This window comes from Aethina tumida, chromosome 2 (assembly GCF_024364675.1).
Source record: "Aethina tumida isolate Nest 87 chromosome 2, icAetTumi1.1, whole genome shotgun sequence".
In the NCBI taxonomy this organism is placed as follows: domain Eukaryota; kingdom Metazoa; phylum Arthropoda; class Insecta; order Coleoptera; family Nitidulidae; genus Aethina; species Aethina tumida.
Window position 1 is genome coordinate 31,774,028 of NC_065436.1, and position 27,500 is coordinate 31,801,527.

A 27,500-nucleotide genomic window follows, 5' to 3' on the forward strand; every position below is an offset into this window, starting at 1 on the left:
ATTCAACAATTTAACTATAGCAGAAAATGGCATATATATATTATATCGGTAAAGTTGCAGAATCGGTCACTCTAAGGAACATTATCTAGCGCATGCGTCGTGAGGCGCTGATTTCGCGCTTCTTGAACATTTTGAAGTGCAGTGTTGTCGGTTTGCAACGGTCAAAATATTCGAATCATTTTTTATGGTTGAATTATTGTTGTGTTGTTGTGTATGTATTATACTTTTTATTTTTTTGGTAAGTATAGTATTTCTTCTAATTTGATGATTATTGTTCGTTATTAAAATATTATACTTTACAGATTATATTCTCATGGCGTTTTTAAAAACAATATATTATTCCTATTCTTCTGCTAATTACTTTCATAATTTATTTGTATGCTCATTTAATATATTTTACTTTATAGATCTTTCTCATTTTTAAAATATTTTACTTTTATTCCTTTAGTAAGATTATTTTTAATTTGTTAGCAGTCATATTTTAAGTTATCTTACTTTATAGATTATTTGTGTGCTGCATTTATTATTTTTTTTGTACAATCTTAATATAGGACCATGACTGTTCCTCGGAAGATCTGTTTCCATCGTACCTTCACGAATTCATATGGAGAAATAAATTTAAAAATCATAATATGTTTATGAGCATTTTAAATTGTATCAGGAAGCAATATCCAGTGGAATAGATTTTTTTGTTTTAATTGATTTTGTTTTTTATTATAAAATACATAAATATATCTTTTTTGTTAATTTTATATTAATGTTGTAAATTTACCTAATTATTTAATAAAGAACTTTTAATTAGATAGTTAAACTATCAAAGAAATATAGAGTAAATAAAAAATGAATATACTAATTATAAAGTGATTTGCCGAATTTTATCTCTTTTCGAATTCAACCACATAAATAATATAAGTCATACATGAAAAACATAATAAATTACATATATATTTTTCTAAAAATCATTTCTCTACATATTTCGTTAAAAATGAAATCTGGCAACTATGCTGTCTAAAATCTCCGAAACAGACGATTTCAACCGGACTCCATTCGGTAACCCACCCCCACAAGAACGGAGCCTACTATATATAGTGCCCACAGGAGTCTCGAGCTGTACGAGCCAATGATGTGTATTTTAACAAAAAGACAAATAAAATATATTTTAGTTTAGTTAGTTTTTTAGACGATTTCAAATCCAGTTGACGCATGCGCTACAAATATTCCTTAGAGTGACCGATTCTGCAACTTTACCATTATATCTAATTATTTAATCATTGATATTTATGTTTATGTTTCTCCACTAACAAAATCCTTGAAATATTTAAAATAATCGCGCGAGTTTTTGTAAACACAAAAAAGGTTATCTAAAAGTCTTCGTCTATCAAAATTCAATTGTTATTGCGCTTAATACAATACAGTTATCAAAGTCTATAAATAATACACAATAAATTTCTGAAAAATGAAATTTATACTGCTTAATTGTTTCTTGTTGTCTCTTTGTTACAAAGAAGTTTTCAATTGGAAAATATTTCACAATGGAAGAAGTGTTGGAGGTAATTTAGGAAAGCCAGGTGGTTATAAATTGCATAGAGATTACAGGAACTTTGAACGTTGGTTTACTCAAAACTTGGACCACTTCAACCCAGGAGAAGAGACTACATGGCAACAAGTAAATTGAGTAATAATTATCTTTGGGTATAAATTAAATTCTGTGGTTTCAGCGTTACTATGTCAACGACGAATATTTCACAAATGGGCCCAAAAATGTGGTGTTTTTAATGATTGGTGGTGAAGGTGAGGCCACAGCAGAATGGATGACAAAAGGTACATGGATCGATTATGCCAAGGAATTTAAAGCTTTGTGTTTCCAAGTCGAACACAGATACTATGGTAAAAGCCACCCAACCAGGTAACTCGGTACACAGTCACAATTAATAAATCATGTAATTAACACAAAAATTTCAGTGATTTAAGTGTGAAAAATCTTCAATATCTGACCAGTCAACAAGCACTGGCTGATTTGGCTATGTTTATTGAGACTATGAATATGCAGTATAATTTGGGAACAAATGTGAAATGGATAGCTTTTGGAGGTTCCTATCCTGGTTCTTTGGCAGCATGGTTGAGACAGAAATATCCACATTTAGTGCATGGATCCATGTCAGCCAGTGGTCCTTTACTTGCTCAGGTTGATTTTCAAGGTAAAAATTACTTGATCTTCTCTGTGATGAACATTTTAAAAATTCAATAATTTTCAGAATATTTTGAGGTGGTAAACCAAGATTTACAGAACTACAATCCAGATTGCTTGAAAGCTGTACAACAGGGAACCAAACAGGTGGATGTGCTGCTCAAACACATGGTTGGGCAAAGAAATTTAAATAAATTATTTAAACTATGTGATCCTGTAGAAAAAAGCATAGATAATCAAAAAGACATCGCAAATTTATTCGAATCGTTGGCCGGTAATTTTGCAAACGTCGCTCAATATAACAAAGACAACAGAATTGGTAAAAACAAAGCAGGAAAAATAACTATTGATATGCTATGTGATATAATGACTAATCAAAGCATTGGACCTCAAGTACATAGATTGGCTGAAGTGAATAGTGTGCTGCTTGAAGCATATGATCAAAAATGTTTAGATTATAAATATGACAACATGATTAATGAACTTAGAAATATTAGCTGGGCAGGTGAACAAGCAGAAGGAGGTAAAACATAAAAAAACTGAGAGGCATCATCTAATTATTTTTGTTGCTTAGGTCGTCAGTGGACTTATCAAACATGTACAGAATTTGGTTTCTTCCAAAGTTCCACATACCAACCACAAGTTTTTGGAGACAAATTTCCAGTAGACTTTTTCATTGAACAATGTGTAGATATTTTTGGACCTAAGTATAACTCAACGTTTTTAAATGCTGCTGTAAATAGGACCAATATTTTATATGGTGCATTGGATATTGATGTTAGTAACGTTGTTTTCGTACATGGTTCCGTGGATCCATGGCATGCATTAGGAATTACAAAAGCAAGAAGTCCGAATGCTCCTGCTATTTATATTGAGGGTAAGAAATATCTTCAGCAATTAATGTGATAACTTAAATTGATTTTTAGGGACTGCACATTGTGCAAACATGTATCCAGCATCTGATAAAGATCTCCCTCAATTAACTGCAGCAAGACTAAAAATTAAACAATATATAAAATCGTGGCTTGAATAATTTTAAATAAGATGGAATAGTCCAATAAATAACAATCTATTTTAGGAGTAAATAAAACTAGATATATTCTTTTAATCAGGATGTATTTTCTTTACAACTATGTTTTATTTTAATGTGTTTTGAGAGAGTCCCTTTTGTATTGAACTTCATGTCGCATTTCGGACACTCGAATTCCCGCAAATTGTTGTGTATCCGCATGTGGTCCTCGAAACCAGTGGTCATCGATTTACCGCAAATGCTACATGTACTCTTCTTTATGCTGCCGTCGTGATACTTTGAATGTGCATCCAAATTTTTCTGCGACGCGAATTTCTTGGGACATTGCGAACAATAAAAGTTTTTAATTCCGTTATGGTTGTTTATGTGCGCTTCCAGATATTCCTTTCTTAAAAACCCTTTATTACATATATCACAGATGAAAGGCAATTTATCATTGTGAACTTTCATGTGAAAGTTCAGATTGCTTAATGTTTTGTACGTTTTGTCACACTTGGAACAGGAATACTTTTTGTCAGTACTGTGCGAAATTTTGTGCGACTTATAATCGGACAGTTTAACAAAACCAATATTACAAATGGAACAAATGGCTATAAATTTCTTTTCATGCTTCAGTTTAACATGATTTTTCAATTTACTGGATGAAGCAAACTTTTTATCACATGATTGTACTGAACATTTAAAAGGTAAAGTGCCCAAACAATAATTTTCGTGTTCTTTCAGATTTGTTTTTGTTCTAAATTGCCTTTTACATTGTGAACAGTTATATGAATATATTTTATTTCTTACTGTTCTTTTGGCCAAGTGTTTCTTTTTATGATAATGAAACAAAATATATTTTTTGAAGCTCAGTCCACACAATTCACAGAGAAATTTTTCACGCATCTGTTTCTTTGAATGATGAACACAATATTTATAAAAGCACAACATCCTTTTACGTTTTTTGTATTTAATTCTCTTTTTTACATTAGTTTCTTTAATATTCAGTTCAATATTGTTCTCTTGACAGGTTTTATTAAACTTTGTAACAAATTCTTGTTCAAAATTCTCCAACTTAAATCCCAAATGATCAATGGTATTTATTAATCCCAAACACTCACTGCACAAATAATTGGTCTTAGTTGTTATTTTCCCCACAACACTCACAATCTTATCATATACGGGTTTCTGTGTTGTCATAGTTAAAGGAGTGTCTGATGTTAAAAAGTAAAACTGTGTCCCTAATGGAGTGTAGGAAATATTGCAGATCACACATTTGTTGGTTTGGTGATCATGATCTTCACTGTAATCAGTCACGTCATCCTCAGATTCCTCCACAATTATGTCACTTTCTTCATTTGTATCATCATTGTTTGGATCAATATTGAGTTGTTCAAATGGCAGACTGGTTTGTGGAGTAAAAAATAATTCTTGGAACTGTGAGAAGTCTTGATTTTTATCATAATAGGTACAAGATGCCAAATCATTGATTCCAGTAGTTTCCTGTGCATTTTTATTATTATAAGTATCTGTGGATTCATAGAATGTAGTACCTTTCTGAATCATACAGTACTGATTGTTGGATTGTAAACAATTTTTGTTTACTTGTGCACAAGATGGATATTCATACAATTTTTGATTATAATTGTTAAACCATTGATTATCATATTTGTTATAAAAAGTAGGATCCTTATTGTTCTTAAGAACATCAGGTAAAAGATCACTACAGTAGCTAATAGGGCTCAAATCCTTATTTGTGATCTCTATTATATCAAGTTTATCACACCCTTTTAATTTTTCTGGTTCAAATATCGAACGAACATCCCAGTTTGGTTCTTGAGACTCCTGACACATGCTGTAACTTGTATAATTCGTTTGGTACCTCACTTGATTATAGCTGCATCCTGCTGGGCTGTTGTAAACACCAAACATGTTTCCCTGGGGAAAGGTATTGTTAATTGGGAGTCCATTGTAAGAATATAGGTCGGAGTTTTCTGGTTGAGACTGGTGGAACATGGTAAGACTATAGTGATTTTATAAACATTACAATGAACATCAAAATATCAACAAAACGTATGTTTAAGGTTAGAAATATTTTGTAGTTGCGACTGACATTAATATTAATTAGGAATGTAAAAGTGGTTGCGGTAGTATTGCATTAAAGATTAACATATACGGTTGTCCGGTGGTTGCATTATAATGAATGGGTGCATTCAATGTATTATTATTATTTATATGCAACACATTTATTAAAAACAAAACAAACATTTAATATATAAAACTGACAATATTTTGTAGTATTCCTATTGGTTAAGAGATGGTGCAAATTGACCCAGATTTATCCGGGAAACGAACACTCGAATACAGTAAATCACATTAATCTGACGTTTTATTGTGTTGACGTTTCACCGCTTGTGAGCTTTCAAAACATCTAAGATGTGATAAAAGCGGTGCAGAAGGAGTTGTTTGTGTGGAATATGAACGCGACTAGCTCGAATTCACAATCGGAAATGTTGATTAAGTGACGACGACTCGAATTGTGAGTTAACCTCAACGTAAATATGATTTTTCCATTTGTTTACATTACTTACCAATATTTTATTTTTGATACACCTAACAAGATGTTTACCGCACGTTTACATTAATTTTTGGGGAGTGCCACCGGTGTGCACAGGCCGGAATATTATTAATTATTCACCTACTCATGCTGTTGGGCCCACATGTTATGAATTTTTAATTAACAGTGTTTCCTTTGTTGCAATCAATATTTTCTTTTTGTACTTATTTTTTGTAGTTCTGGAGCTTCCACTAACCACTGTAACAATGCGTTTTAACAAGCAAGAACTCATCACTCTGGCTACACAGCCTTCCACCAAGTTTGAGAAGGAAGGCATCCTCTACATCAGGGAGCGACAGGAGGGGTTCTTTAGGAAGTCTGAAAGTAAGTAAATCAACACATATGAGGGTCATGAGGTAAGTCATTTATGTTATACAGAATAATGGAGAAATGAGCTAATTACATAGCTTTGTTTCATTGTAGTATCTCATTTCTATTTAAACAGTTGATCAGAAAGTATAACAGTTTTAAAAGGTCAATATAGATGTATTCAGTTTATTGAAAACAATGATAAAGAATTTCTACTAAATTATTATCAATTTTTCAAATTTTCCTACTAAAAACCAGTAACATGAGTGGAAATGATTATTTAATATACATTTTTTCTTATGTTATCTTGTTTATACTTCTGAAGTTTTATCTGACGCTGTATATATTATCAAACTAAAAAAAAACGAAATATACTGAAAAATTGATAAAATTATATGTCTGAACAACCGGAATAATTTTGTTCGCATGTTGTTGTACTCATTAAAAATTTTTCAGCATGTACAGAATAAATCTTGTGTCTAATAAATGATAAATGGCATGTAGTAATTTAATGTGCTCATCCTAATCCACCTGGAATCATTTACTTGGAATCACGGATATGGCGTTCGCCCGGAGAAAGTTCCCCCTCGATACGCTTTTAAACGAACATCTCGAATGTAAATTTATTATCGGGAATATCGAAACTGATCTCGGCACACCGCGGGCGAATTGCCTCTTCATTGGAAATCTGCCGCTAAAAATAGACACGTGCGCAGTTTCTAATAATTAATTCTAATTGTGTTTTATTGTATGTTTTTTGCGTATTAAATTTTATATGACTACCTTGTATTATATTTTTATTTGAGCCACTAGAAAGGACACCAGGAGCTTACGACTGTACAAATTGTATAAAATGTGACGATACGGTGGCTTTCGATTTGATTTGTTTGTATTTTCTTGGTGTATTATTTCTTATCTGCATCACTCGTCGTAATTACAGGGAAGGATAACAAACAAAATCACAAACGTGAAAAGAGACTGCGGAATCTGAGCTGTGTAGGGGCAGTAAGCAAAGGTACACCACCAAGTGACAAATGCACCTTGTTTTATCGATCCATCACGAATACCTTAAAATTTTTAATTATGTTTCATCATAAACCGTCGATGATGGATCGAAAAGCAATCATATCTAACACCAAACTAACAAACATATGTCCTAAATCAAGCTAACACGCTAATATTAAGCAAATAACATATTTTGTACAGCAATGTTTGTGCCAAATCGTCAGTGGATCAACGGTGTGTGGGAGAGTAAATACTGTGTTTTTAATTATGTAATCAAATGAACACAAATCTATTATTTCTATTTATAGTGACAATTATATTCAAGGTTCAAGTTTGGGATGGAAGCATTATTCATACTTGGATTTCAAATTAATGAACCAACGACAACATAAAGAGAGAACCAATATGTCTTCGTATCAAATAAAACATCCTCCTTATCCAGCAGACCCACACAAAATACGTGGGTCTCAAATCAATAATCCAATATTTGCGCTCTCTCCCGAGATTTACCGTACTTGCAGCAAACACGCGGAAAATTTATTAGTTTATTTGGACGGAAGAGAGTTGTAAAAATTCCATTGCACGTACCCTATAAAATTGGCAAATGTCGAATCAATATTTTTGTGTTCATTTCATTTTTTCTTGTTCATCTACATTAACAAACATTACTGTAGGTTTGTAATGGGGAACGGGGAACGGTGGATGGGTAATCGAAAACACAAAAAGCTAATGTAGTCGTCGTTGCATGTTACCGTAAAATTTGTAGTGAGTTTGCATGTGTATTATTCGGCTTTTGTGTATATTCGGGCTAAATTGTACATATAATTTTAATTAATTGTATTTAGTCGTAAACGGCGATGCAGTATCTAAAAATAAATTTCTGCCTGCAAACTTCTTTATTTCGAGACTGTAAATTATTTTACGGGAGACTTGTAACTCTAGTTTATTACTTTGACCTGGAAATCTTGGATAAATACGAGGTGCAGTAACGGACTAAATCGATGAAATACACCCTTGTGTATTAAGGTTACAGTGTCTTCATTAGTAAATTGTTATTTATTTGCCAGTTTGTTTAGACGACAGTTTCTAAAATAGAAAACAACCATACTCAATTCTTTGTTCCTATTATAAAAACTGTCTTAGTGTGAATTAGTTTGATAATATGATTGTTAGCTGATGCTTGATTATTGCATGTACCCTTCCCAAAACTTTCAAACCAAAACAGGTCAAAAAACGTCGACTGTAATTTCAGTAAGTTTGGAACGATGGTGTCGACTAAGAGGGAACCTGTTGTTTTACTTCAAAAACAAAGATCCATGGTCCGAACCTTTGGGCGTTGTTGTTTTGGAACAGTGTCAAGTTCGGATAGATCCACCTATGGCTTCGCCACCTTTAACCGCCGACGGACATTTCCCGTTCTATTTGGGTGTGTAACCAACAATACATTTCTTGTACATCGTTTTGCATCTAATTATGTCGCAGTGTTTGACGGGGGTTTGTGTCAAGCGTTGGCATCGACGTCGGACGTTGAAAGATCAAGTTGGATGGACGCCATACGAACGGCAAGTTATGAAGGCGTACGGGCTGAACTGAACGCATTAAGGCAATGCATCGAACGAAGGAGAAGTCACAAACCTAACATCGATTTGCACACTTGGCGACTGCAACAAGCACATGTTTTCGGTAGTAACCAGTCAATTAATTGTTGCCCTCGTACAACTGGTACTCTTGTTACAGATATAACCGAAGTACCGTTGTGCGAGATCTCCCTGGCTTGTGACAATTTGTTATGTGACGGGCACGGAATGCCGCCGAATCCCACCCTAGTTGTGGATGTGTACATGCCCTCCAACAAGACGTGGGTGCAGTACGGACGAACGGAAATCATTGAAGTACGTCCATCAGCATACTTCAAATATTGTAAATCTTAACATTTTGGCTTCGTTGCAGAAATGTAGCAATCCCGGCTTCCTAAGCACTGTTAGTTTCCGTGCTTCGGACGGTCTCTCCGCCGACTCCCGTGTCAGATTCACAGTTTTCGACGTCAGGGAACGGGTGTCCCACACAGCCATTCCTCTAGGGTCGGCGTGTGTGTTGCTGGGCGCTATCCAGGACTCGTCCCGTCTGCGCATACCGTTGTTGTCGCGTACGCAGACCACCGCCGGCTTTTTGACGGTGAGCGCCTGGTCACTCGAGGCGGAGGATCGTGGTAGCAGCACCGAACATACCCCTCTTCGGGTGCCCTCTCATCAAACAGCACAGGTAAGTGTTAATATTATTACTTTGTTGTAAGTAGGTCAACAATTATCAAAAACTGCATAAATTGAATGTGTGGCCTAAGGCTTTTTGTGGTACAATACATGCTCATTAGAATTTTATGGTTAACTATTAAATCATTGTTAATTAATTATTGATTCTACGTTGGAACATATGTGACACAAAAAGGATGTTTAAAATGCATAGGTTTAAAATACGCTCTGGGTATTCTGTTTGTAATAAATTAAACATCTACATCCACTTTATTAACACATAAATAAATCAACAATTATAGCACGTGAACTTAACCGGTAACGAATAAATAAAATAAATAAATAGTCTTTAAAGAGATCAACCACGCCGGTTATCGCATTGTCCTCACTCACGCCTCCGTTACATTACCACTAATTTCCGTTGTGTTTGTCGAGTTGCTCCAAATTTGCGGATTTTTTTTCATCAACTCGGGCACTACGTGATACAGCAAAGTTTCGATGAATTTCGCCAGAGTAACGTCCGGAAGTATCGGTGAAACATCGTCGATGGTCGACCTTGCCATTTTCATGATGGAAATGGTATCATCGATGATTTTAAAGCCGTTCTTGATGTTTTTATTGGCAAACCTCCACATGTTGGTCAAACCCCAACCAGTCTTCTTCTTTTTCTTGTTGTTCTTTGAACTCGTGCCGACGAAGTCACTGAACATGTCCATGATGTCGCCGAGGAATTCGGTTACGTTGTTCAGGTACTTGGAGATTGCGTTTGAGGCGGATTCCAATGATGTGGTCTGTTTCTTCTTTTTCGCCGCATCGCCGTAACGCAACTAGAAAACGGACAAATCGATAATTCGCACGATTTTGGTCGGGATTTATGGTTGAACAACGTTTGACATAATTCGGACTAATTTTTACAAAGCTTAGGTGAAAGTAATTGCTTTTATTAATGGTTGTTGTTTGCGAGTTTAACATGAGTAAGGTAGGTATGTGAAAACATGAGGTTCTTGTGTTTACATGACTATAAAGCATTTTAATAAATGTATATAAGTGGGACGGCAATTATGTAGTCTGATAGCTACTATATATTATTAATTTAAGCCAAACGTCATTAGAAATTCTTTACAGACAAATACAAGTGTACGCGAATTTATAACACTTGCATACTAATTTATTGATGATGATAAGCAATACTCTAATTAGTGATTTCAGATTTAGTCGTATAAAATAAGTGTTTTTAATCACTTTTCTTAATTTTAAATATACCAATAACAATTGGTTGGTATATGTTCAAAAATTACTTAATTTATAGTATTAAATTAATTTAATGAGTCAGATAAAACATTCAGATCTTAAAAAAATGTATTCCTTTTTTGAAATTAATTTTGAAAACTCGAAACAACAGGTCAAAAGAAATATTGTAATAATTTTATAACTGATTTTTTTAAATTAATTTAATAAACAAGTTAAAACTTTCATATTTTAAAAAATATATTCATTTTTTGATAATCTAATAATTGATTTAAAATTTTTGGATTTCCTCGAATAAAATAATTATTTTTAATAATTTTTCTTATTAATAATATAAACAATAATAATTGGTTGAAGTTTTAATGTGAATAAAGAAATTTTACAAAAAATATTAGTAATATAAAACGAAATTTTTGGAGATTTCATTTTTATTAAACAAAAAAAAAAGAATATATGATCAAAAATTACACAGTAATTTACAGTTTTAAATTAATATAATAAGCGAGATGAATCTTTCATATCTTAAAAAATGTGTTCTTTTTTTAAATTCAAAATAATAAAATGTCAAGGAATATTGTGATAATTTAATAACTGATTTTTTTAAAAATTAATTTAATAAATAAGTAAAAACTTATTCCTATTTTAAAAAACATATTACTTTTTTGATAATCTAATAATTGATTTAAAATATATAAATATAAACGGTAACAATTGATTGAAGTTTTAAATTGAAAGAAATATTACAAAAAATATTAATCACCAAAAACGAATAATTTTTTTATTAAGTCAAAAGAAAAAATGTATTTATAGTTTTAAATAAATTTTGTAAGCAAGTTAAAATTTTTCTATTTAGAGGAATACGTATCTTTTTTTATAAATTAATTTTAAAAATCAAAATAAATAGTTAAAGAAATATATTATAACATATATTGTATATGTAAAATTAATTTAGCATGCCAAAATTTTCGTTTTATAAAGACATATATTTAGTTATTTGACATTGATAAAAAAATTATAAGGGGTGGAATAAATATTTATATAGATTTTAAAAAATTCTTTCCAAGTTTTATGAAAAATTTTAAGTACATATTTTATAAAATCTAAAGAAAAAAGTAACTCATTTTGTAAGCAATGTTTATATTACTGTACCAAACATCTCACATCTCACACAAAGATCAAATCACCATCCACCACTAAATTCCCACGATCCACTCCAACCAGTTTATTTACATTTGACAACGAAAAAAATGTACACCCATGCAATAACGTAACTCTCCGTACCTGTGTGGAAACGAGGAGCACAAGTACCAACACCTTGAGCACCATTTCCTCTGCTTGAAGCGCGTCTAAACCGATTCGTTACCCGCACCGGACTAATGGCCGTGTTTTACGGACACCCGAACTAATACCCGCCGGTTCCTGCTTTTCTTCACACGTCATTTCTTCCTCATACTTAAGCACGGTGCATCGGGCACGCGTTTTCACTTGTGACATTAAATTGCAATCAAATAATTTGTGGAGTATCTACACAGCAAATATTGGCAAAAGATAATATTGTAGGTAACTGAAGGAATCGTACGCAGTTGTTGGAAATCAATAGTGGCAAATTGGGCACGTTTTCCATTATCTTCGGTGGTACTCGAACAGGTGGATGCAGTGATTAGTTCACGAAACAAATAAACGCTTGACTCTGACAATCGAAATATCCGTTTCTGTTTCTAATTTAACCGTGTTGCGGCCTATGAAATGTGTCTCTCTACTTTCATGATACCGATGGATTGAATACTTAACTGTTTGAGGTATTGTTTTGTGCTTTTTGTTTGGTGATCGCGAATGTTTTGAGAATACAACGTTTACAATACAATACGTTTTCCTCTTATTATTTTTGAATTCCATTCACCATTGAGGTTATTGTCATTAAATTTTTAACACGATGATTTTTGCCATCACTAATTAAAACTTCTGAAGAAATATTATAATATAATATTATTAATATATTATATTAAAAAAATAAGCAGAGTCGCATATTTAAAAATGTAAAAATAACAACATTACATTTTTGGTAAATCTCTGTTAATATTTATTTTATATGTTATACCAATCAAAGGTTTTTTAATATTAAATTTAATTATTCTAAAACATACATAGTATTCTAAAGAAAATAAACAAGTTATTGATAATTTAAGATGCAAATAATTAAATGTAAATTACGAACAACCTGTATAAAATTTAGAAGTACTATAGTAGGATCCTTTGTTAACGTGTATACCAAACAAATTTTGAAACAAAATTGGTGACTTTTCAAACATTTTAGTTAGATCATCCATCTGTCAAAATTTTTGGAAAAAAATTAACTCAAAAATTGTTGGGTTTAGGGTGTAGTATAGACATTTTATTTGAAATTACATGTAGAAATCCAAAAATATACAGGGTGTTGGAAATATTGCCACTTCTGGCTAAACCGGAAATTAAATGTTATTTTATTTGTTGCCAAGAAAAATGGCGAAAAAGAGAATATATTTTAATTTCCAACAATTTAAAATTGAATAGTGAATTGGCTAATTTTGTGTAATAATAAATTGAAGGCATCAAAATTGGACAATTTATTAATCAAATTTTTGGCAGCAGCAACAAAAAATAAATTTGAATTCCAGCAATTGGACAATAAATTGTTCAATTTCCGTATTTTTGAATCTTTCAATATATTGTCCAATTTGTTGGAGGAGTATAGAACTTCATCAATTTATTGATAAAGTAAAAATTTGCTGGTAACATTTAAATAATTACTTTTCCCCCAATAAGTGTATACAGTTAATTCAATGTATTCAAATGTTTGCATACACAGTAAAAGTTAATTACCTTTACAAATTTCAGTAACAAATGATATGAATATCTAATATTTCTATAATTCGCAGCGGCTCAAGTACAGTTAATATATAATTGTTCTGTCTTGCTGCAGATGTTAACCACATAAGTAGGTTTTAACTACAATAAGTGCGTTGCGTGTAATTTATAACAGTTTTCTTCAAAAAAAGACTATCCGTAATTAGTTTTACGATTAATTATCTTAATCTTGATTAGCGGACAATAAGCGTTAACAATAATAACAACCATAAGTGACTATTATTCGGCCACCCGAGTTTAATAATTCTTAATTAGTTCTTAAAACGAAATTAGTTGCGCCGTGTTTAATGTTTTACGCTTATGTTCCAGATTGATTTCTTTTTAAATTTCAAGTGCTAAAAATTATGTTCTTGAATTATTAATAATGTTTAAATTCTAATTTCTCTTTCATGTGGTGACACCTTCGTTTATCAATATCGACGAAATTACCATTTATGAAGAGTCATTAAAAACTAGCATGTTAAATATTAGATGTTCCTTTTTTTCAGTTCTCATTGAACAATACCTAAACATTTTTCACATCTGCTGTCACAAATATGTCTACAAATATTTGGTTAAATAATTCTTGAGTGAGCAACAAACGTATGAATAAGGAAATGGGTTTGCAGGTCGTACCTCAATTTCCGTTCTCCGATAATGACATGTTATTTGAATGATTCTTTTTGTGGTGGCATATTCGTTTTTCGTCATTAGTGTCACGGTACTCACGTGTCGAGAGGCGCCTCCAACTAAACAGATGTTGCGTACCATCTTGTTATTCACATGGGAATTTGCGGACGTAACTCTTGACCTTTTTGCCAAGGAAAAACATCGGAGATAAATGACGGAAAATGTTGCTTTCGCTGATTGTCATAATTGTAATCATTTGTCGATTAGTTTCTGACACTAATACCAGTACTGTTCTCAGTTCTTGTGGCTTATTTGGTGCCAACGGGAGTGTCATGAGAATTTCTCAAATAACAATAAAATTTCATAGAGCACGTGTTACATTTTTACCGGTTATAATAGTTCGTGTACCCATAAAAATGCGGTACACAATTTCTCCGGATTTTTCGTTTCGTTTGATGTCTCAGTAAATGAAAGTAAACGACATTTTTTAAGTAAACTGCGACTGGCTCTTTGTCGCCACACAAAGACGCAATAATGATAAGAACAAGTGACACATTTCCCGTGATAGTTACAAACAAGTTGCTTTCGTTCGTAAACCATTTTCGTCACTTTTAATTTCAGGTGTGGTCGCACAGAAGATCGCAATCGTTACCGCCCAGATTGGGTGTGAAAATGAGATTCCCCAACCAATCCGAACTTAAATTACTCTACGCATCACCTTTCATCCAAACATACAGATTCCACTCTGGTTTGGGTGGCGACATCTGCGTCCACGAATTCATGGCCGAAAGTCGGCTGTGCTTCTCCTTCCCCAATCAAATATTGTAAGTAAATCAACAATTCACAACCTATTAAGTCTACAGTAACGTATTAATGTAGGGATGTATGGATCCAACAAGAAAAAGAACTGCTACAAGAGGTGGCAGGCATGGGTGAGCTTAGGGAGCCGTGGCATTCACTTCAGGTGGAGTTGCTGGACAGGCATCTGCATCTCCTCAGATTGTACTCGCAGGCCAAGGAGAACCTGCAAGCGCACAGGGGTGGGCTGTTCAAGCCTAGCAGTCGCAAGGCCGACAGGAGTCTGGAATTTGCCCCGGTCAATTTGCATCTGCAGAGGATGTGGGTGCACAACGACACCCTCAACAAGACCGGCTTCTACGACTGGATTACGGTCGGCGCCTTCACTGCACACTCGCACAAATCGAAGAACGGAGGCTTAATTAAGTAAGATTTGATTTACAAACAAGTTTGGACTGGTAATAATTGTTTGACTATAGGTTAGTACAACAGTTAAAAGAGTCGCCCACAAAATCCAGCACCAACTATCAAATTTCCACCAAAATATCCATGGCCAACGACGCCATACAAGTAAGTAACACATTACCTAATGACTTGTATATTTGTATAAATTAAAATTCTATAGGCAATCAAACAATTGCGCAAAGAAGTGGTGGAAGCAATGCGCACACTCATGCGTCTGGCCAAAGAGAAACAAACCAACGGCATGTTACCAATATGCGAGGACATGATCAGCAAAACTCGAATACTTCTCAGCCTCTGGGACCCGGGTTTGGTGGAAGAGGCTCTGAATTTCATAGAGGAGTACAAACTGACCGCCTCCGAAGACTCAGGCGTAGGTGAGGATTTGAGTTTGGATTCGAAGCCCAGTTTGGTTCTGTCGCCGTTCAAACGCATCACGCAACAACTAACGTCGCTTGACCTGAAGAGCCCCGACCTTGATGATTTCGCGACGCCCTGCACGCCCAGGACTGTCGACGATATCTGGAAGGTGCCCAACAACAACAAGTCTGAACATCTGTTGAATACCAGTGAAGGTGGGCATCTTAATTATTTCTCCCTATACAGTAATATAATGTTTCCATATTTCAGGAGTGAAAAGTTTATGTTCCAATATGCAAAGCCCGGATGAGGCCAACTTCGTAATATTCCCAGACTGCGAGAACGAGTCCCAAAACGAATCATCGGACGGCTCAGGCTCCAACAGTCTGGTGAACGGAGGAAGCGGCCCCCGGTCTTTGGATCCGGATACAGGCCGCATGTTCTTGGACACCAACGTGATGTGTAGCTCCCCGTCAGCAAATTACTATAAGCCAACTGACGAACCGGAACCGTGGGACATCACCCAGCTGAACATCGAGGCGAGTGTCATGTGTTTGGTTAGTAAGGTCAAGTTTTTGTGCGGGAGATGCGGGAGCCCGGCCGTAAGGCTCAAACAGAACACCAAACCGTTCATGAGGAAAGTTATAACTGATCAACCGAGCGGCAATATAATCCAAAAAGAAACGGAGGCTGTGACTATGGCTGTAACGAAGGTGGTCCGAAACGGTAATAAGTTTACTGATGGTTTGGACCTTAATAAAATCAACGATTGGGCCGCGGAACTTAGGCCTAGTATGAGGAAACTGAGACAGGCAATGGATGGACTTCTCAAGACTGCTAGATTAACTCATTCAGTATTTAGGGTGCAAGAAGATCCGAAAGCTGCTCAGAGAGTATGTAACGTACAGTACAGGCGGGATGTTTGCTTTTCACAAGCGGTAAGGTTCTTGTTACTTCAGCAAGTATTTATTTAACGAATTTATTATATACTTACAGTTAACATCGTTGGTGAGTGGTTTAATGACCAGACTCTGGTGTCACAAGGCAGATCCGGCTTTCGTAACGGTCCTGTCAACGTTGGGACCTCTAGCAGGATTTGAGGGCTTGTTGAGCTACTATGGCAACGAAATCGACATGTTCGGCGACATGTCGGTTGCAGTTGAAGATCTTAGAACAGTATTATTCACCATCGTCCGGTGTCCAGCTGATCCCCAACCCACTCCTAAAGTGACCGGCTCTAGAAACTCTCTAACTGTTACTCTACCAGTGCCAGACACTTTTTACCATTTAATTCCGACAAGACAAACCCTGTCGTTCCACGTGACTCCGGTCTACTTCAACATCGGTCTTAACGAGATGGCGACAATAGCGGAAAGTATTGGGGCCACCAGACCTCAGGAAAGGTCCAACATCGACAACTACGAGAGGCTGAATGAATATTACTTAAGATACAAGAAGCTCAACATACCTGAGGTGGGACTAAATAATGGCAGGACGTCAAGCTGTCCGCCACAAATCAAACCTTTAGGAGAACTAATTGTGGATCTTAAGGAGTCAGTGCACAGTGGCAAGTCAAAAAATGTCGAAATTTTACATCTGGCTGCTCAAATATGTCGCCAAATGAAAGGCAAGTGTATTTATTTGTTTATTACTTAAAATTGTTGACTTATTTTTTTACAGGCATGAGGTTTACAAGCTGTAAAAGTGCCAAGGATAGAACCGGCATGTCGGTGACATTAGAGGAGTGCCAAATACTTGCTGATGAGTATCATTTAGCCGAACACGAGTTTCAAAAGGCTCTGGATTGCCTCAGAAGGTAAACATACATAATTTAGCACGTAAATGTTTCTAATATTGTTTTTTAGTGAGGGCTGTCGGAGAGAGAACACAATGAAAAACACGAACGTGAAGAAGTACGCCTTCAACTCTCTTCAGTTACTTGCACTTCCGAAGTTATACAGACCACCGGCCGGCACTTATGGCTCCGCACAAACTTAGAAATCATACTGTATACTTAATGAAAATAAATCTACTTAATACCCAACTCACAAATATTCTCAAGGTGCCAATTTCGTCATAGTCATGTTACTTATTGTTAACTGTTACATGTTATTTTCTAGTTGAATTAATATATTTTTATTTATGTATTATTTATTTAAGCAATCATTTTATTATAGAGACCGAATTAGATATGTTATGAAGAATAAAAAATGCATAATTTATTTCAATTTCTGTTTTATTTATTTCCTGTTTTAAATAAAAGACAGACTTGTAACATCAACATGTTTATTTGCTCAAAAGTTTAAGTATAATATACACTGTATATATATACATACATTTATACAAAAAATGGATAAATGGAATGATATGTATTTTTATGAAGGCAATATTCATTTAAGTTTTATTTTAAATGCAGTCTCCCATAATCATGTGCTACTACATCTAAAAATTCCGCTAAAAATATTTTCTCTTTATAGTATCAACTAGTGCTCATTTCAATTATTGCCTAAAATTTAATGATCAACAAAATATACAACAGATGTCATGAGATTGATCGAAAAATAGAATTCTTAACAATTAATTTTTATATCAATAAATATATACAAAATATGCAACAAAATATATTAAACAAAGATTTTTCTAGTAACTGGTGCAGAAGTAACGTAGCAGAATATACTATACAGCTACTTCGTTTAAGTAAGTCATTTCCTATGTAAAATCCAGCAGTTATCTGTTTTGCATTGGTTATTTAAATATATTATGACAGTGCGTCTCCTTAAATCACATTCATTATACACCTAAGCCTACAATTAAGCTAGAGCAGAGTCGGTACTTATTCAGGCGTTCGCCGGTCTCGATGAGAACAGTTGTTCAACCACTCCGCTGTCGGCCAAGGTGCTAATATCTCCGACGTCTCTGTCGTTAACCGCAATCTTCCTCAAAATACGTCTCATAATCTTACCAGATCTGGTCTTTGGCAAAGCGGGGGCATTTTGTACTACGTCAGGTTGAGCAAACGGTCCTATCCTTTCTCTCACCAATTGTTTGAGTTCTTTTATCAGTTTATCGTCGAATTTGGCTACGTCGGTGGTCGTGATGAAACAGTACAGGCATTCCCCTTTCACCGGGTGAGGACGAGCGACGACAGCGGCTTCGGCGACGCCGTGGTGCTCTGTAAGGACGGACTCCACCTCGGCGGTGGACATGAGATGACCTGACACGTTCAACATGTCGTCCACACGTCCCGTTACCCACAAGTAGCCGTCCGCATCCCTTCTTGCACCTAATAAAATATTGCGTAATGATTCAGTAACATTTTACTGGAATGAGTAATTGTTTGCTTGTAAGATTTATGGCTGGTTGATCTTTGACAGCAGTTAATTCTTAAAATAATGTTTTGCTTTGCCCTAATTTACTATGTTAGATAACAATGACATTAATCTGAATGTTGACCACATAAACATTGAATGGATTAACATGATGTAGAACTCTCTTTATAAGCTACATTTAGATAACAATTAATGAAATTTGCTTAGCAAATACACCATAAAAATGCGCACTAACTTTTTATGGATCAATAAAGTTATGTATGTCGAGAATTCTACTCCACAAATCCAATAAACTAAAACGGTTCCATTAGAAAAATTCATAAATCCGACATTTCCGTCTCTAAGCACGTCCGAAAAGTAATTTAATGGGAATGTGTGTACGTACCGTCGCCAGTGCAATAATAACCGGGGAATTTCGAGAAGTAGGTTGTCTCGTATCGATCGTGGTTGTTGAAGAGAGTTCTCATTAGGCCAGGCCATGGACGTGCGAACACCAAGTATCCCTCCCCCTCACCCTTAATTTCCTTGCCAGACTCGTCCAGAATCACTGGCTGGACGCCAAAGAACGGGAATGACTAAACAACAAATTCAATATGATTAAATCTGAATCGATGTTGGAGAAAATAATTTACTTACAGCTGCTCCGGGTTTCATGGGTGTGGCACCCGGAAGGGGTGTGAGGACGTGTCCTCCGGTTTCGGTTTGCCAGAACGTGTCCACGATTGAACATCTCTCTTGGCCGACCAGTTTGTAATACCACTGCCAGGCTTCGGGGTTGATGGGTTCTCCCACCGATCCCAATACTTTCAGTGAGGATAAGTTATGTCTGTAATTAGGGTTGTTTAGTTGTGGCTTGGGTTTTATTTTTACGGTGGGCTTACTTCTTAACTAAGGCGTCATCGAATTTCATTAAGGCTCTAATTGCGGTAGGGGCAGTGTAAAATTGGGATACCTTGTATTTGTCCACCACAGACCAGAATCTGTCGTTGTCGGGATAGAAAGGCGTACCTTCGTACTAGAATGAATAAATAATTACTAATATTTATTAAGTATTTGTTTAGTAAATTGTTACAATCAATTTACTGATAATTTTGTATGTCGCGTGCTACAAAATTACCTAAAACATGATTTTTAAAAACAACTAAAATCGATTGAAGGGAACGTCCTTGAAGTAAAAGTCATGCATGAGTCTAAGGAACTATCAACAGCAATAAGCATGAACAATTACGTGATTGTTTTAAAATTTTAATGTGTTTTTTAAATAGACAAATTATCTATATGCCAAATTAAAAATATTTTATGACTGACAATTTAGCAGGAAATAATAATACTCACCAACACTGAAGTTGCGGCGTTAGCCAATGGTCCGTACACCACATAGGTGTGTCCAGTAATCCAACCAATATCGGCGGTGCACCAGTACACATCGTTGGGTTTGTAGTCAAAGACGTATTTGAATGTGGTGGCGGCGTACAAAAGGTAACCACCGGTGGTGTGCAGGACACCTTTCGGCTTTCCAGTCGAACCACTTGTGTAGAGCATAAACAGGGGATCTTCTGCTTGCATCCATTCTGGATAGCAGCTTGTGGATGCTTGAGGTACCACATCGTGCCACCAAATGTCACGACCCTTCTGCATTGGAGTCTAGAAAAAATGTTTATTAACAACTTATTAAATATTTTTAAATACAATATAGTCATAATGTGATTATTTTTGTATACTGTGTTCAATCATTGGAAATGAAAATTAGAATATATAGAAGAAGTATTCACACTAGTTTTATTAATCAATTGTTCCACTCTCTTCCCAAAACCTAATCGTTATATAAAACTATTGTATTTAGATGCACTAAATGTTCATTTTACGTTTAAAATTTATTATATTTGTCACTTTAATTAATTAAGTATTTAATTAACTTTGTTGCGTCAGTAATGTTTCTTTGTTTATTACATTAATTATTCACATTATTATACATCAGAGAATCATAATGTTACATAACAATTGATTATAACTTTTTGTGAAATAACTAATATATTAACTTAATCTGTTTTACACGTGTTTTATTCGTTTAAAATCAGATTGCTAATCTTGATTGATCTACAATTAGTAGAAAAATTGTCTGACAAACTCATACGATGCCTTAAATAGATGATAAAATACGGAAACATCCAAAATTTTATTTTATGTAATATCACGTGAGCCAGATATTATCAACGAATTCGGTCATCTGAAAAAGTTACCAGCGCACGGTCGCATTCTGTTTGAACTTTCGACCTTTGTTGATAACATGGATTCTCCTTTGCAGAAAGTGCCCCTCTGAAGGGTATTTGAGGCTTATATAATTCCGATTATCCAATTGGGTCAAAATATTATCGTTGTATTTTGTAAATATTGTTAAAACAAATTTGATCTGTGTTTACTGCTTTGTAAATAGTTTTTTTACACGTAATTTTTAGGCAACGATAAAAAATGTACGCGAGGAAATTCGCACGAAATTACTGAATTTCTCCTTGAATAATTGGCAATTAACAATAGTTTTAAGTTTCTTTTTGTATTTGTAATTGTCATCACTAACCTTTTATCAGCCCAATTATACAATAATTTGCCTAACGCCTCAAACAAAACAACTTAAGTTACAAAATTGACTCAAATAATTACTCAGAAACTGGATGAGCAACGTTTTAGATTATTTATCATCGCACAACTTCCGATAAAATACATGTGTACTTTCCTGTTTAAATTGATGCAGTGCAAAATGCTAATTAATTTTCATGAAGGTCACATTTGTGTTGTCACATACTTTAAACAGAAGCGTTACATGTAAAATAATCGTTGTTAGAAAAAAAATTAAGTTGCTGCAGCCGAATGGCTGCAATGCGGCATATTTATTTCAGCTTTGGCCGACTTCTGGAAACCGCTCAAACAAAAACACATAAACACGAGAACGACAAAACAAAGAGTTATCCGTACACAACAAACAAAGATGTTTCGACGACGTAACTTGATACGGAGGAGATCTTTTAACCTCGGCAATCGTCATAAGTGTATGTGTATTTGTAATAAATAATAAATAAATAACAATGAACATCTGTTAACCAATTCTGACACTCACTTTGTTGCTCTTCGGCTGAGTTCCACTAGGAGCGGTGACTCTTTCCAGGTGCGAGACTACGATACAGGTCTCCACGTTGTGTCCCTTTTGGGCACACCTCGCCATGGATTGGTCGCAGATGTTTTTGAGTTGCAGGAGCTTTTCACCTCTCCACACGCCATCGGTGGTAATCAGAACACGGGCTTGGCAATCCAGAATTCTTTCAGCGAAAGAGTCGGCTGAAAATCCTGCAAACTAAACCGAACAACAATCATAATTTATTTAATTACTTTGTCGTGTTTGATTATCGAAAAGCGACATTGTGGTTTAAACTAGCGAGTTTTCAAAGCACTTAATGAATATTATCACATAATATTCATTAATATAACAGATTATGTAAGTAACACTTAAGTTTAGTAATTGACATTGAGACTTCTTTGAAATTGAAACAAATTTCAATTTAAAAGTGGTTTTTATAACAATTATGTATTGTTAATTGTCTTGTACAATGCAAATTTAACGCAATTAAACAGACCGTTAATTTCCACTGTTTAAACCCTGGTTGATATATACTTTTAAAAATTCCGATTGAATGCAAATACCGATTTCAGCAAATCATTCGAAAAATAACAATAATGCACCTTGCCACAGCTTCGATAATTTAAAAAATTGCACCAAAATATTCAGTTCCATTCAAAATTGACCATGAACCGATGTGAAATTTGCTAGAATCGGTAAAATTAGATCAAACGATAATTGACCGATTCAAAAATTTACATATTTGTACTTAAATTAGGACAGAGTATTCCAACTAGTTCGTATTCTGAAATTAGCATATGCGTATCAAGCGGAAATGTCGATCTATTTTTCGAGGGCGACTCGAATTTCAATCTCAAGGCGACAACCGAGTGGCAGATTTAGCAGGAAAACGAAAAGTGAATGGTGAACGCACCCACTTTGCACATGAAAAACATCCAACGACAAAGACAAAGTCACGGTCTTGTCCTAGACCTTAGCACTTTTCTACTATCGATCTGACACACGGTACATTGTTGATACCGATCAGGATTTATGGAAACAATTGCGCCACTTACGACGAGAGAGTGAACGGCTCCGATTCTGGAGCAGGCAAGGATTGCGATCACAGCCTCCAGGATCATGGGCATGTAGATTGCCACACGGTCTCCTTTTTGGACCCCTTTGCTCTTCAGCACGTTGGCGAACCTGCATACTTCTTCCAACAGTTTCTTGTATGTCAGTCTGCTGTAATCATCTGGATGGTTTCCCTCCCTGAAACAAAAAATACAGGTAACTTTAGTGAATTAGGTTGAAGGTGAAATATTTAGTTCTGATGAACTGGTTGTTGTGTTTAAGACTGAGTAATACAGGAAATTCTTACAACAATTATTAAGATACAACCTAATTTTTACCACAAAACAATATCCTTGAACTGCACTGTGGTGACCTGAAGGTCAGAAATTACTTAAATAAATCCTTTACATAATCTTGTAAATATTAAATGAAGCACACACGAAAACCGCATCGATGTTTGTATAGTTCAAACAAATGAATTATTACTTCAATTTGCATGGGAAAATTGTCCATAATCGATCTAACGGATACAAATCATACGAGTACCTAAATTGAGGACGGCGATTTGACTGTTATTAAATTTTCTCTCTGCTCTGAGTTGGATGTTTTGGTTACATCGCAATTTTTCATCACTATTGCTTGGAACTGAAATTTCGGTTTTAAAATGTTTGATAGAAAGCTGATAAAACATTTAGTTAAATTAACTATTATGATTTTTAGCAAGGTCGGTGAGTTCAAATAATAAATAAACGCACTATAATAATAGATATTAATTTTGATAATTTACCATAATTGTTGTAGATATACAACTTATAAATAAGTGACGTCTGTTTATGTATTTAGTGGAACGAAGTTCAAGTTTATGTTTAATTTTTATAATTATGCCCATAAAAAATAAAACCGAAACATATTAACAATTTTATAACATAAAATGTACTGCGAACAAATACAAAATTTTCCTTGTATTTTTTATTCAATGTTGTAAACAATTCTAATTTAAATAAAAACAAGGGAATAATAACGTAAATTAAATTTTGCCTTAAGTGTTGAATAATTGAATAATAAAAAAAATTAATTTGAATTCCACTAATTATGTAAATTGTCTTATATTTTGTGGAAACTAAATTTCAATAACAATTATTTCATGGTTCTAATAAAAGATTAATTAACAAATTTTGCAATTTGCAAAGTAAAACAATTAAATCATATTAGAAAATAAATAATCGGTTGGAATTTATTAGATGCATTGCAATTTATTGATTCAAGGATACCATCTGCGACAATCGATAAATCAATATTTATATAATTTTCGATAGATTAATACAATTAGTATTTTATTGTGATTAGAACACTATCATTACATTAACATATTCGTTAGTGATAGAATCCAAATTCTATACTTAAAATTTACATACATACAGGGTGACTCACTTAACTTATTCGTTAGTTTATGAAGCATGAAAAAAGGTATTGAAATTTTTATTACAATTATAATGTAACTTGAACTACATTTCTGAATTATTTTGAACAAAATTTCATTTGCGGTTTCGCAGGGGGTTATACCTACTTTGTTATTTTCCATAGAAACTTTGTATTTTTAAAATTTTTAAATTCTACACGTATTTGCGAATAAAATGTCTATATCATGTTCTATACATAAATACAATAGTTTTTGAGTTATTAACTTTCTTTCAAAAATTTTGACAGATTGATGGTCTAACTAAAATGTCTGTAAAACCGCCAATTTTAATGTTGAGAAGGTAATTCTTAATATACACATTAACCAAGAATCATCAAAAAGGTAGTCATTATTAGTACTCCCAAATTTTATACAGGGTGTTCGTTATTTATGTTTAATTATGTTCATTTTAAAACATTCGTTATTTTCAAAGGTATGTTTTAGTATAATTAAATAAAAGATTAAGAAACATTTCCATTGTTATAAGCGTACTACTATAAGTGCACATAGAAAAATGAACGTTATTTTTACATAAAATCCAGTTACAGTTCATTTTATTTCCTAAACATGTCTATGTGTACTGATAGTAGGCAACATTATTTTTGTTAATATTGTTAATATTTAACTTAATATATGGTGTTCTATAGAAAAGAACAATCTTATAAATGTTTTAAGATTCATAAAACGGACACCCTGTATAAAATTTGGAAGTAGTAATAATGACTCCTTAAAGGAAGGTCTTTGGTAAACATTTACGTCAAAAATGAACTTTCTAGCATCAATATTGGTGGCTTTACAGACAGTTTGGTTGGATCATTTATCTGTCAAAATTTTTGGAAAAAAATTAATAACTCAAAAACTATTGAATTTAGGTATAGGATATGATATTGCCATTTTATTTGCAATTATATGTAGAATATAAAAATCCATACTGAGTGTTCCATTGAAAATGACAAAATTGATGACACTTCCGGCGAAATCGGAAATGAAATTATGATCAAAATAAATTAGAAAAGAGGTTCAAGTTATAATTGATATAAACATTTCAAATCAATGTGTTTTTCGGTTTTCCATAAACTTCTAATTATAAGTTTGACTGATAATGACTCCTTATAGCATAATGTTTGTTAAACATGTACGTTAAAAATGGACTTTCTAGTTTTAAAATTGGTGGTTTTAGAGTCATTTTAATTAGACAATCTGTCATAATTTTAAGAAAAAATATTAATAATTCAATAATAATGGGGTTTCGGTATAGGGCATGGGTAGCTATTTTATTTGCAATAACATGTAGAATTTAAAAAATCAAAAATATACTGGGTGTTGAAAACATTGAAAATAACAAACAATGAAACCGGAAATTAGAGTTATAATTGTAAATTTTAGTATCTTTTTGTTTTTATCACTAATTTTTAACGAAAACGTTCGGTAAATCACTTTATATATGAACAAATTCGTCGGTAAAATAGTCAATTTACTACTCAAAGATAATTCTAAATTATTCCTTAAATTAATTCTCAAGTATCAATTACATTAGTCAGACTAATCTTTAATTTTTGGCCGATTTATCATATCAATCTGATTGTGATGATAGAATTTAAAATATCTATTAGTATATTTACATGCACCGATAATAAACATTTATTCAGTATTTCACACCATCTAATCGCCAACTAAATCAGGAGATTCCCAAATACAATCCGCATCGTAAAATTACAGGAAGGCAAAGGTGATCATACCAAGTGGCGCGTATCGTTTCGTCCAACCACATTTGAAAGACACAAGCGTGCGCAAACCGTCTGGGCTATCCGTCGGTTTGGTTTATGGTTTAAAAATCAATAACCATTTGGAATTGTACGCTTTTCCGACGAAGCCGACTAGAAATATGATTGACGAAGGTTACGGATACGTAATGCTGCTTTCACGAAGGACTGTCATTGAGTCGGGAAAATTTAGAAAGCAATTATACCAAATTAAATAATGGTGGTTGTGTGAATGGATTATTAAGTGGTATTTAGAAAAAAATAGCTTCGTCGTTCAGTGTCTATTGTTGTAAATATGCAAAGTAATCGAAATATGAGACAGCATTAATGCAGGCATTCGATATTCAATTAATTTCCACACAATAATGGAAATTCTTTGGTCGCGGGCGAATTGGGTCACTTACCAGTAATATGCGATTTTGTCTCCGTGTCCGTTCCTCACGTTCCTGTCCAACAGATTGTAGGAGATGTTGGTGGTGGCGCCGTCCAACCACTTTGTATAAATCGGTCCCTTTCTTATGTCGAAGTTGTACCTGAAGAAGTTGTTAATGTCGATCGGCGTTTCCCAGTGAAACTGGCGGGCGATCTCGCCCCAAAACTCCTCCGGATTGTCGATGCTCTTCTGGTACAGTTCTTGGTATTGATTGAAAGACGAAACGTACGCGTTTTTTGCGACCGACGGATGCGGCTGATAAACGGACTTTTCGGATGGCATGTTGTTGTTGCGATCGCGCTCGCTCGCAACGATTGACGGGTAGCGGTTGTGAACGTGGTGCCAGATGCGGAAAGACTGGCGGCCGACGACGGCGCATTCATTTTAAAGCCCGGCCTCCGGGCCGCAGCCGCCTCTGATAACGTTCTTATCGCGAAGGTACAGTGGCGGTGGATGCGCCGGTATTAACGACGATTCGACATTCTTGTTTGATTGGGCATTATTTTTATAATTTCTAATGTCAAACAAATACCAAAATGTGAATGAAATATTTTTAATTATTTTTTAATTTAATT

General features: G+C 34.2%; 5 protein-coding genes across 8 annotated transcripts; 2 read left to right on the forward strand and 3 right to left on the reverse strand.

Annotated features, from left to right (window-relative positions):
• The first annotated feature begins 1,353 nt into the window (after positions 1–1,353).
• Positions 1,354–3,296, forward strand: LOC109600458 (putative serine protease K12H4.7). Its single transcript, XM_020016611.2, has 6 exons — positions 1,354–1,666; positions 1,719–1,906; positions 1,963–2,198; positions 2,256–2,711; positions 2,763–3,065; positions 3,115–3,296. The coding sequence occupies exons 1-6, from the start codon at positions 1,457–1,459 to the stop codon at positions 3,219–3,221; spliced, it is 1,500 nt and encodes a 499-aa protein (XP_019872170.1). The 5' UTR covers positions 1,354–1,456; the 3' UTR covers positions 3,222–3,296.
• LOC109600457 (zinc finger protein 90-like) lies at positions 3,288–5,347 on the reverse strand. Its single transcript, XM_020016610.2, has one exon. The coding sequence runs from the start codon at positions 5,211–5,213 to the stop codon at positions 3,297–3,299; it is 1,917 nt and encodes a 638-aa protein (XP_019872169.1). The 5' UTR covers positions 5,214–5,347; the 3' UTR covers positions 3,288–3,296.
• A 232-nt stretch (positions 5,348–5,579) lies between these two features.
• On the forward strand, positions 5,580–17,986 carry LOC109600454 (inositol polyphosphate-4-phosphatase type I A). 2 transcript variants are annotated; one of them, XM_020016605.2, is made up of 15 exons: positions 5,580–5,736; positions 5,992–6,138; positions 7,064–7,138; positions 8,381–8,554; positions 8,611–8,811; positions 8,866–9,020; positions 9,079–9,390; positions 14,760–14,962; positions 15,018–15,362; positions 15,416–15,506; positions 15,562–15,973; positions 16,029–16,696; positions 16,755–17,385; positions 17,439–17,574; positions 17,624–17,986. In XM_020016605.2, exons 2-15 carry the CDS (start codon positions 6,021–6,023, stop codon positions 17,754–17,756), a joined length of 3,654 nt encoding a protein of 1,217 aa, XP_019872164.2. In that variant the 5' UTR covers positions 5,580–5,736; positions 5,992–6,020; the 3' UTR covers positions 17,757–17,986. The 2 variants fall into 2 exon arrangements, with proteins under 2 accessions (XP_019872164.2, XP_049819247.1); XM_049963290.1 differs by lacking the exon at positions 7,064–7,138.
• On the reverse strand, positions 9,631–14,741 carry LOC126264637 (uncharacterized). 2 transcript variants are annotated; one of them, XM_049963294.1, is made up of 2 exons: positions 14,238–14,741; positions 9,631–10,204 (listed from the first exon to the last, which is right to left on the reverse strand). In XM_049963294.1, exons 1-2 carry the CDS (start codon positions 14,277–14,279, stop codon positions 9,767–9,769), a joined length of 480 nt encoding a protein of 159 aa, XP_049819251.1. In that variant the 5' UTR covers positions 14,280–14,741; the 3' UTR covers positions 9,631–9,766. The 2 variants fall into 2 exon arrangements, with proteins under 2 accessions (XP_049819251.1, XP_049819250.1); XM_049963293.1 differs by lacking the exon at positions 14,238–14,741 and adding an exon at positions 11,907–11,968.
• Positions 17,987–18,027: 41 nt separating the features above from the next.
• LOC109600455 (acetyl-coenzyme A synthetase) lies at positions 18,028–27,272 on the reverse strand. 2 transcript variants are annotated; one of them, XM_020016607.2, is made up of 8 exons: positions 26,897–27,272; positions 23,273–23,468; positions 22,200–22,433; positions 20,423–20,731; positions 19,969–20,102; positions 19,724–19,913; positions 19,473–19,662; positions 18,028–19,041 (listed from the first exon to the last, which is right to left on the reverse strand). In XM_020016607.2, the coding sequence occupies exons 1-8, from the start codon at positions 27,205–27,207 to the stop codon at positions 18,596–18,598; spliced, it is 2,010 nt and encodes a 669-aa protein (XP_019872166.2). In that variant the 5' UTR covers positions 27,208–27,272; the 3' UTR covers positions 18,028–18,595. The 2 variants fall into 2 exon arrangements, with proteins under 2 accessions (XP_019872166.2, XP_049819248.1); XM_049963291.1 differs by having other exon boundaries at positions 23,273–23,464; positions 26,893–27,027.
• Positions 27,273–27,500: the final 228 nt, after the last annotated feature.

Bases quoted from the DNA above. Each gene is read 5' to 3' on its own strand.
- LOC109600458 (XM_020016611.2), top strand. From the start codon at position 1,457: ATGAAATTTATACTGCTTAATTGTTTCTTGTTGTCTCTTTGTTACAAA. The intron at 2,712-2,762 runs GTAAAACATAAA...TTTGTTGCTTAG, and splicing joins AGGTGAACAAGCAGAAGGAG to GTCGTCAGTGGACTTATCAA. The intron at 3,066-3,114 runs GTAAGAAATATC...ATTGATTTTTAG, and splicing joins TCCTGCTATTTATATTGAGG to GGACTGCACATTGTGCAAAC.
- LOC109600457 (XM_020016610.2), bottom strand. From the start codon at position 5,213: ATGTTCCACCAGTCTCAACCAGAAAACTCCGACCTATATTCTTACAAT.
- LOC109600454 (XM_020016605.2), top strand. From the start codon at position 6,021: ATGCGTTTTAACAAGCAAGAACTCATCACTCTGGCTACACAGCCTTCC. The intron at 15,363-15,415 runs GTAAGATTTGAT...GTTTGACTATAG, and splicing joins AAGAACGGAGGCTTAATTAA to GTTAGTACAACAGTTAAAAG. The intron at 17,386-17,438 runs GCAAGTGTATTT...ATTTTTTTACAG, and splicing joins AATATGTCGCCAAATGAAAG to GCATGAGGTTTACAAGCTGT.
- LOC126264637 (XM_049963293.1), bottom strand. From the start codon at position 11,951: ATGGTGCTCAAGGTGTTGGTACTTGTGCTCCTCGTTTCCACACAG. The intron at 10,205-11,906 runs GTACGGAGAGTT...TCCGTTTTCTAG, and splicing joins TGCTCCTCGTTTCCACACAG to TTGCGTTACGGCGATGCGGC.
- LOC109600455 (XM_020016607.2), bottom strand. From the start codon at position 27,207: ATGCCATCCGAAAAGTCCGTTTATCAGCCGCATCCGTCGGTCGCAAAA. The intron at 20,732-22,199 runs GTGAGTGTCAGA...CATTTTTTCTAG, and splicing joins CTCAGCCGAAGAGCAACAAA to ACTCCAATGCAGAAGGGTCG. The intron at 19,914-19,968 runs GTAAGCCCACCG...CCCTAATTACAG, and splicing joins GATGACGCCTTAGTTAAGAA to ACATAACTTATCCTCACTGA.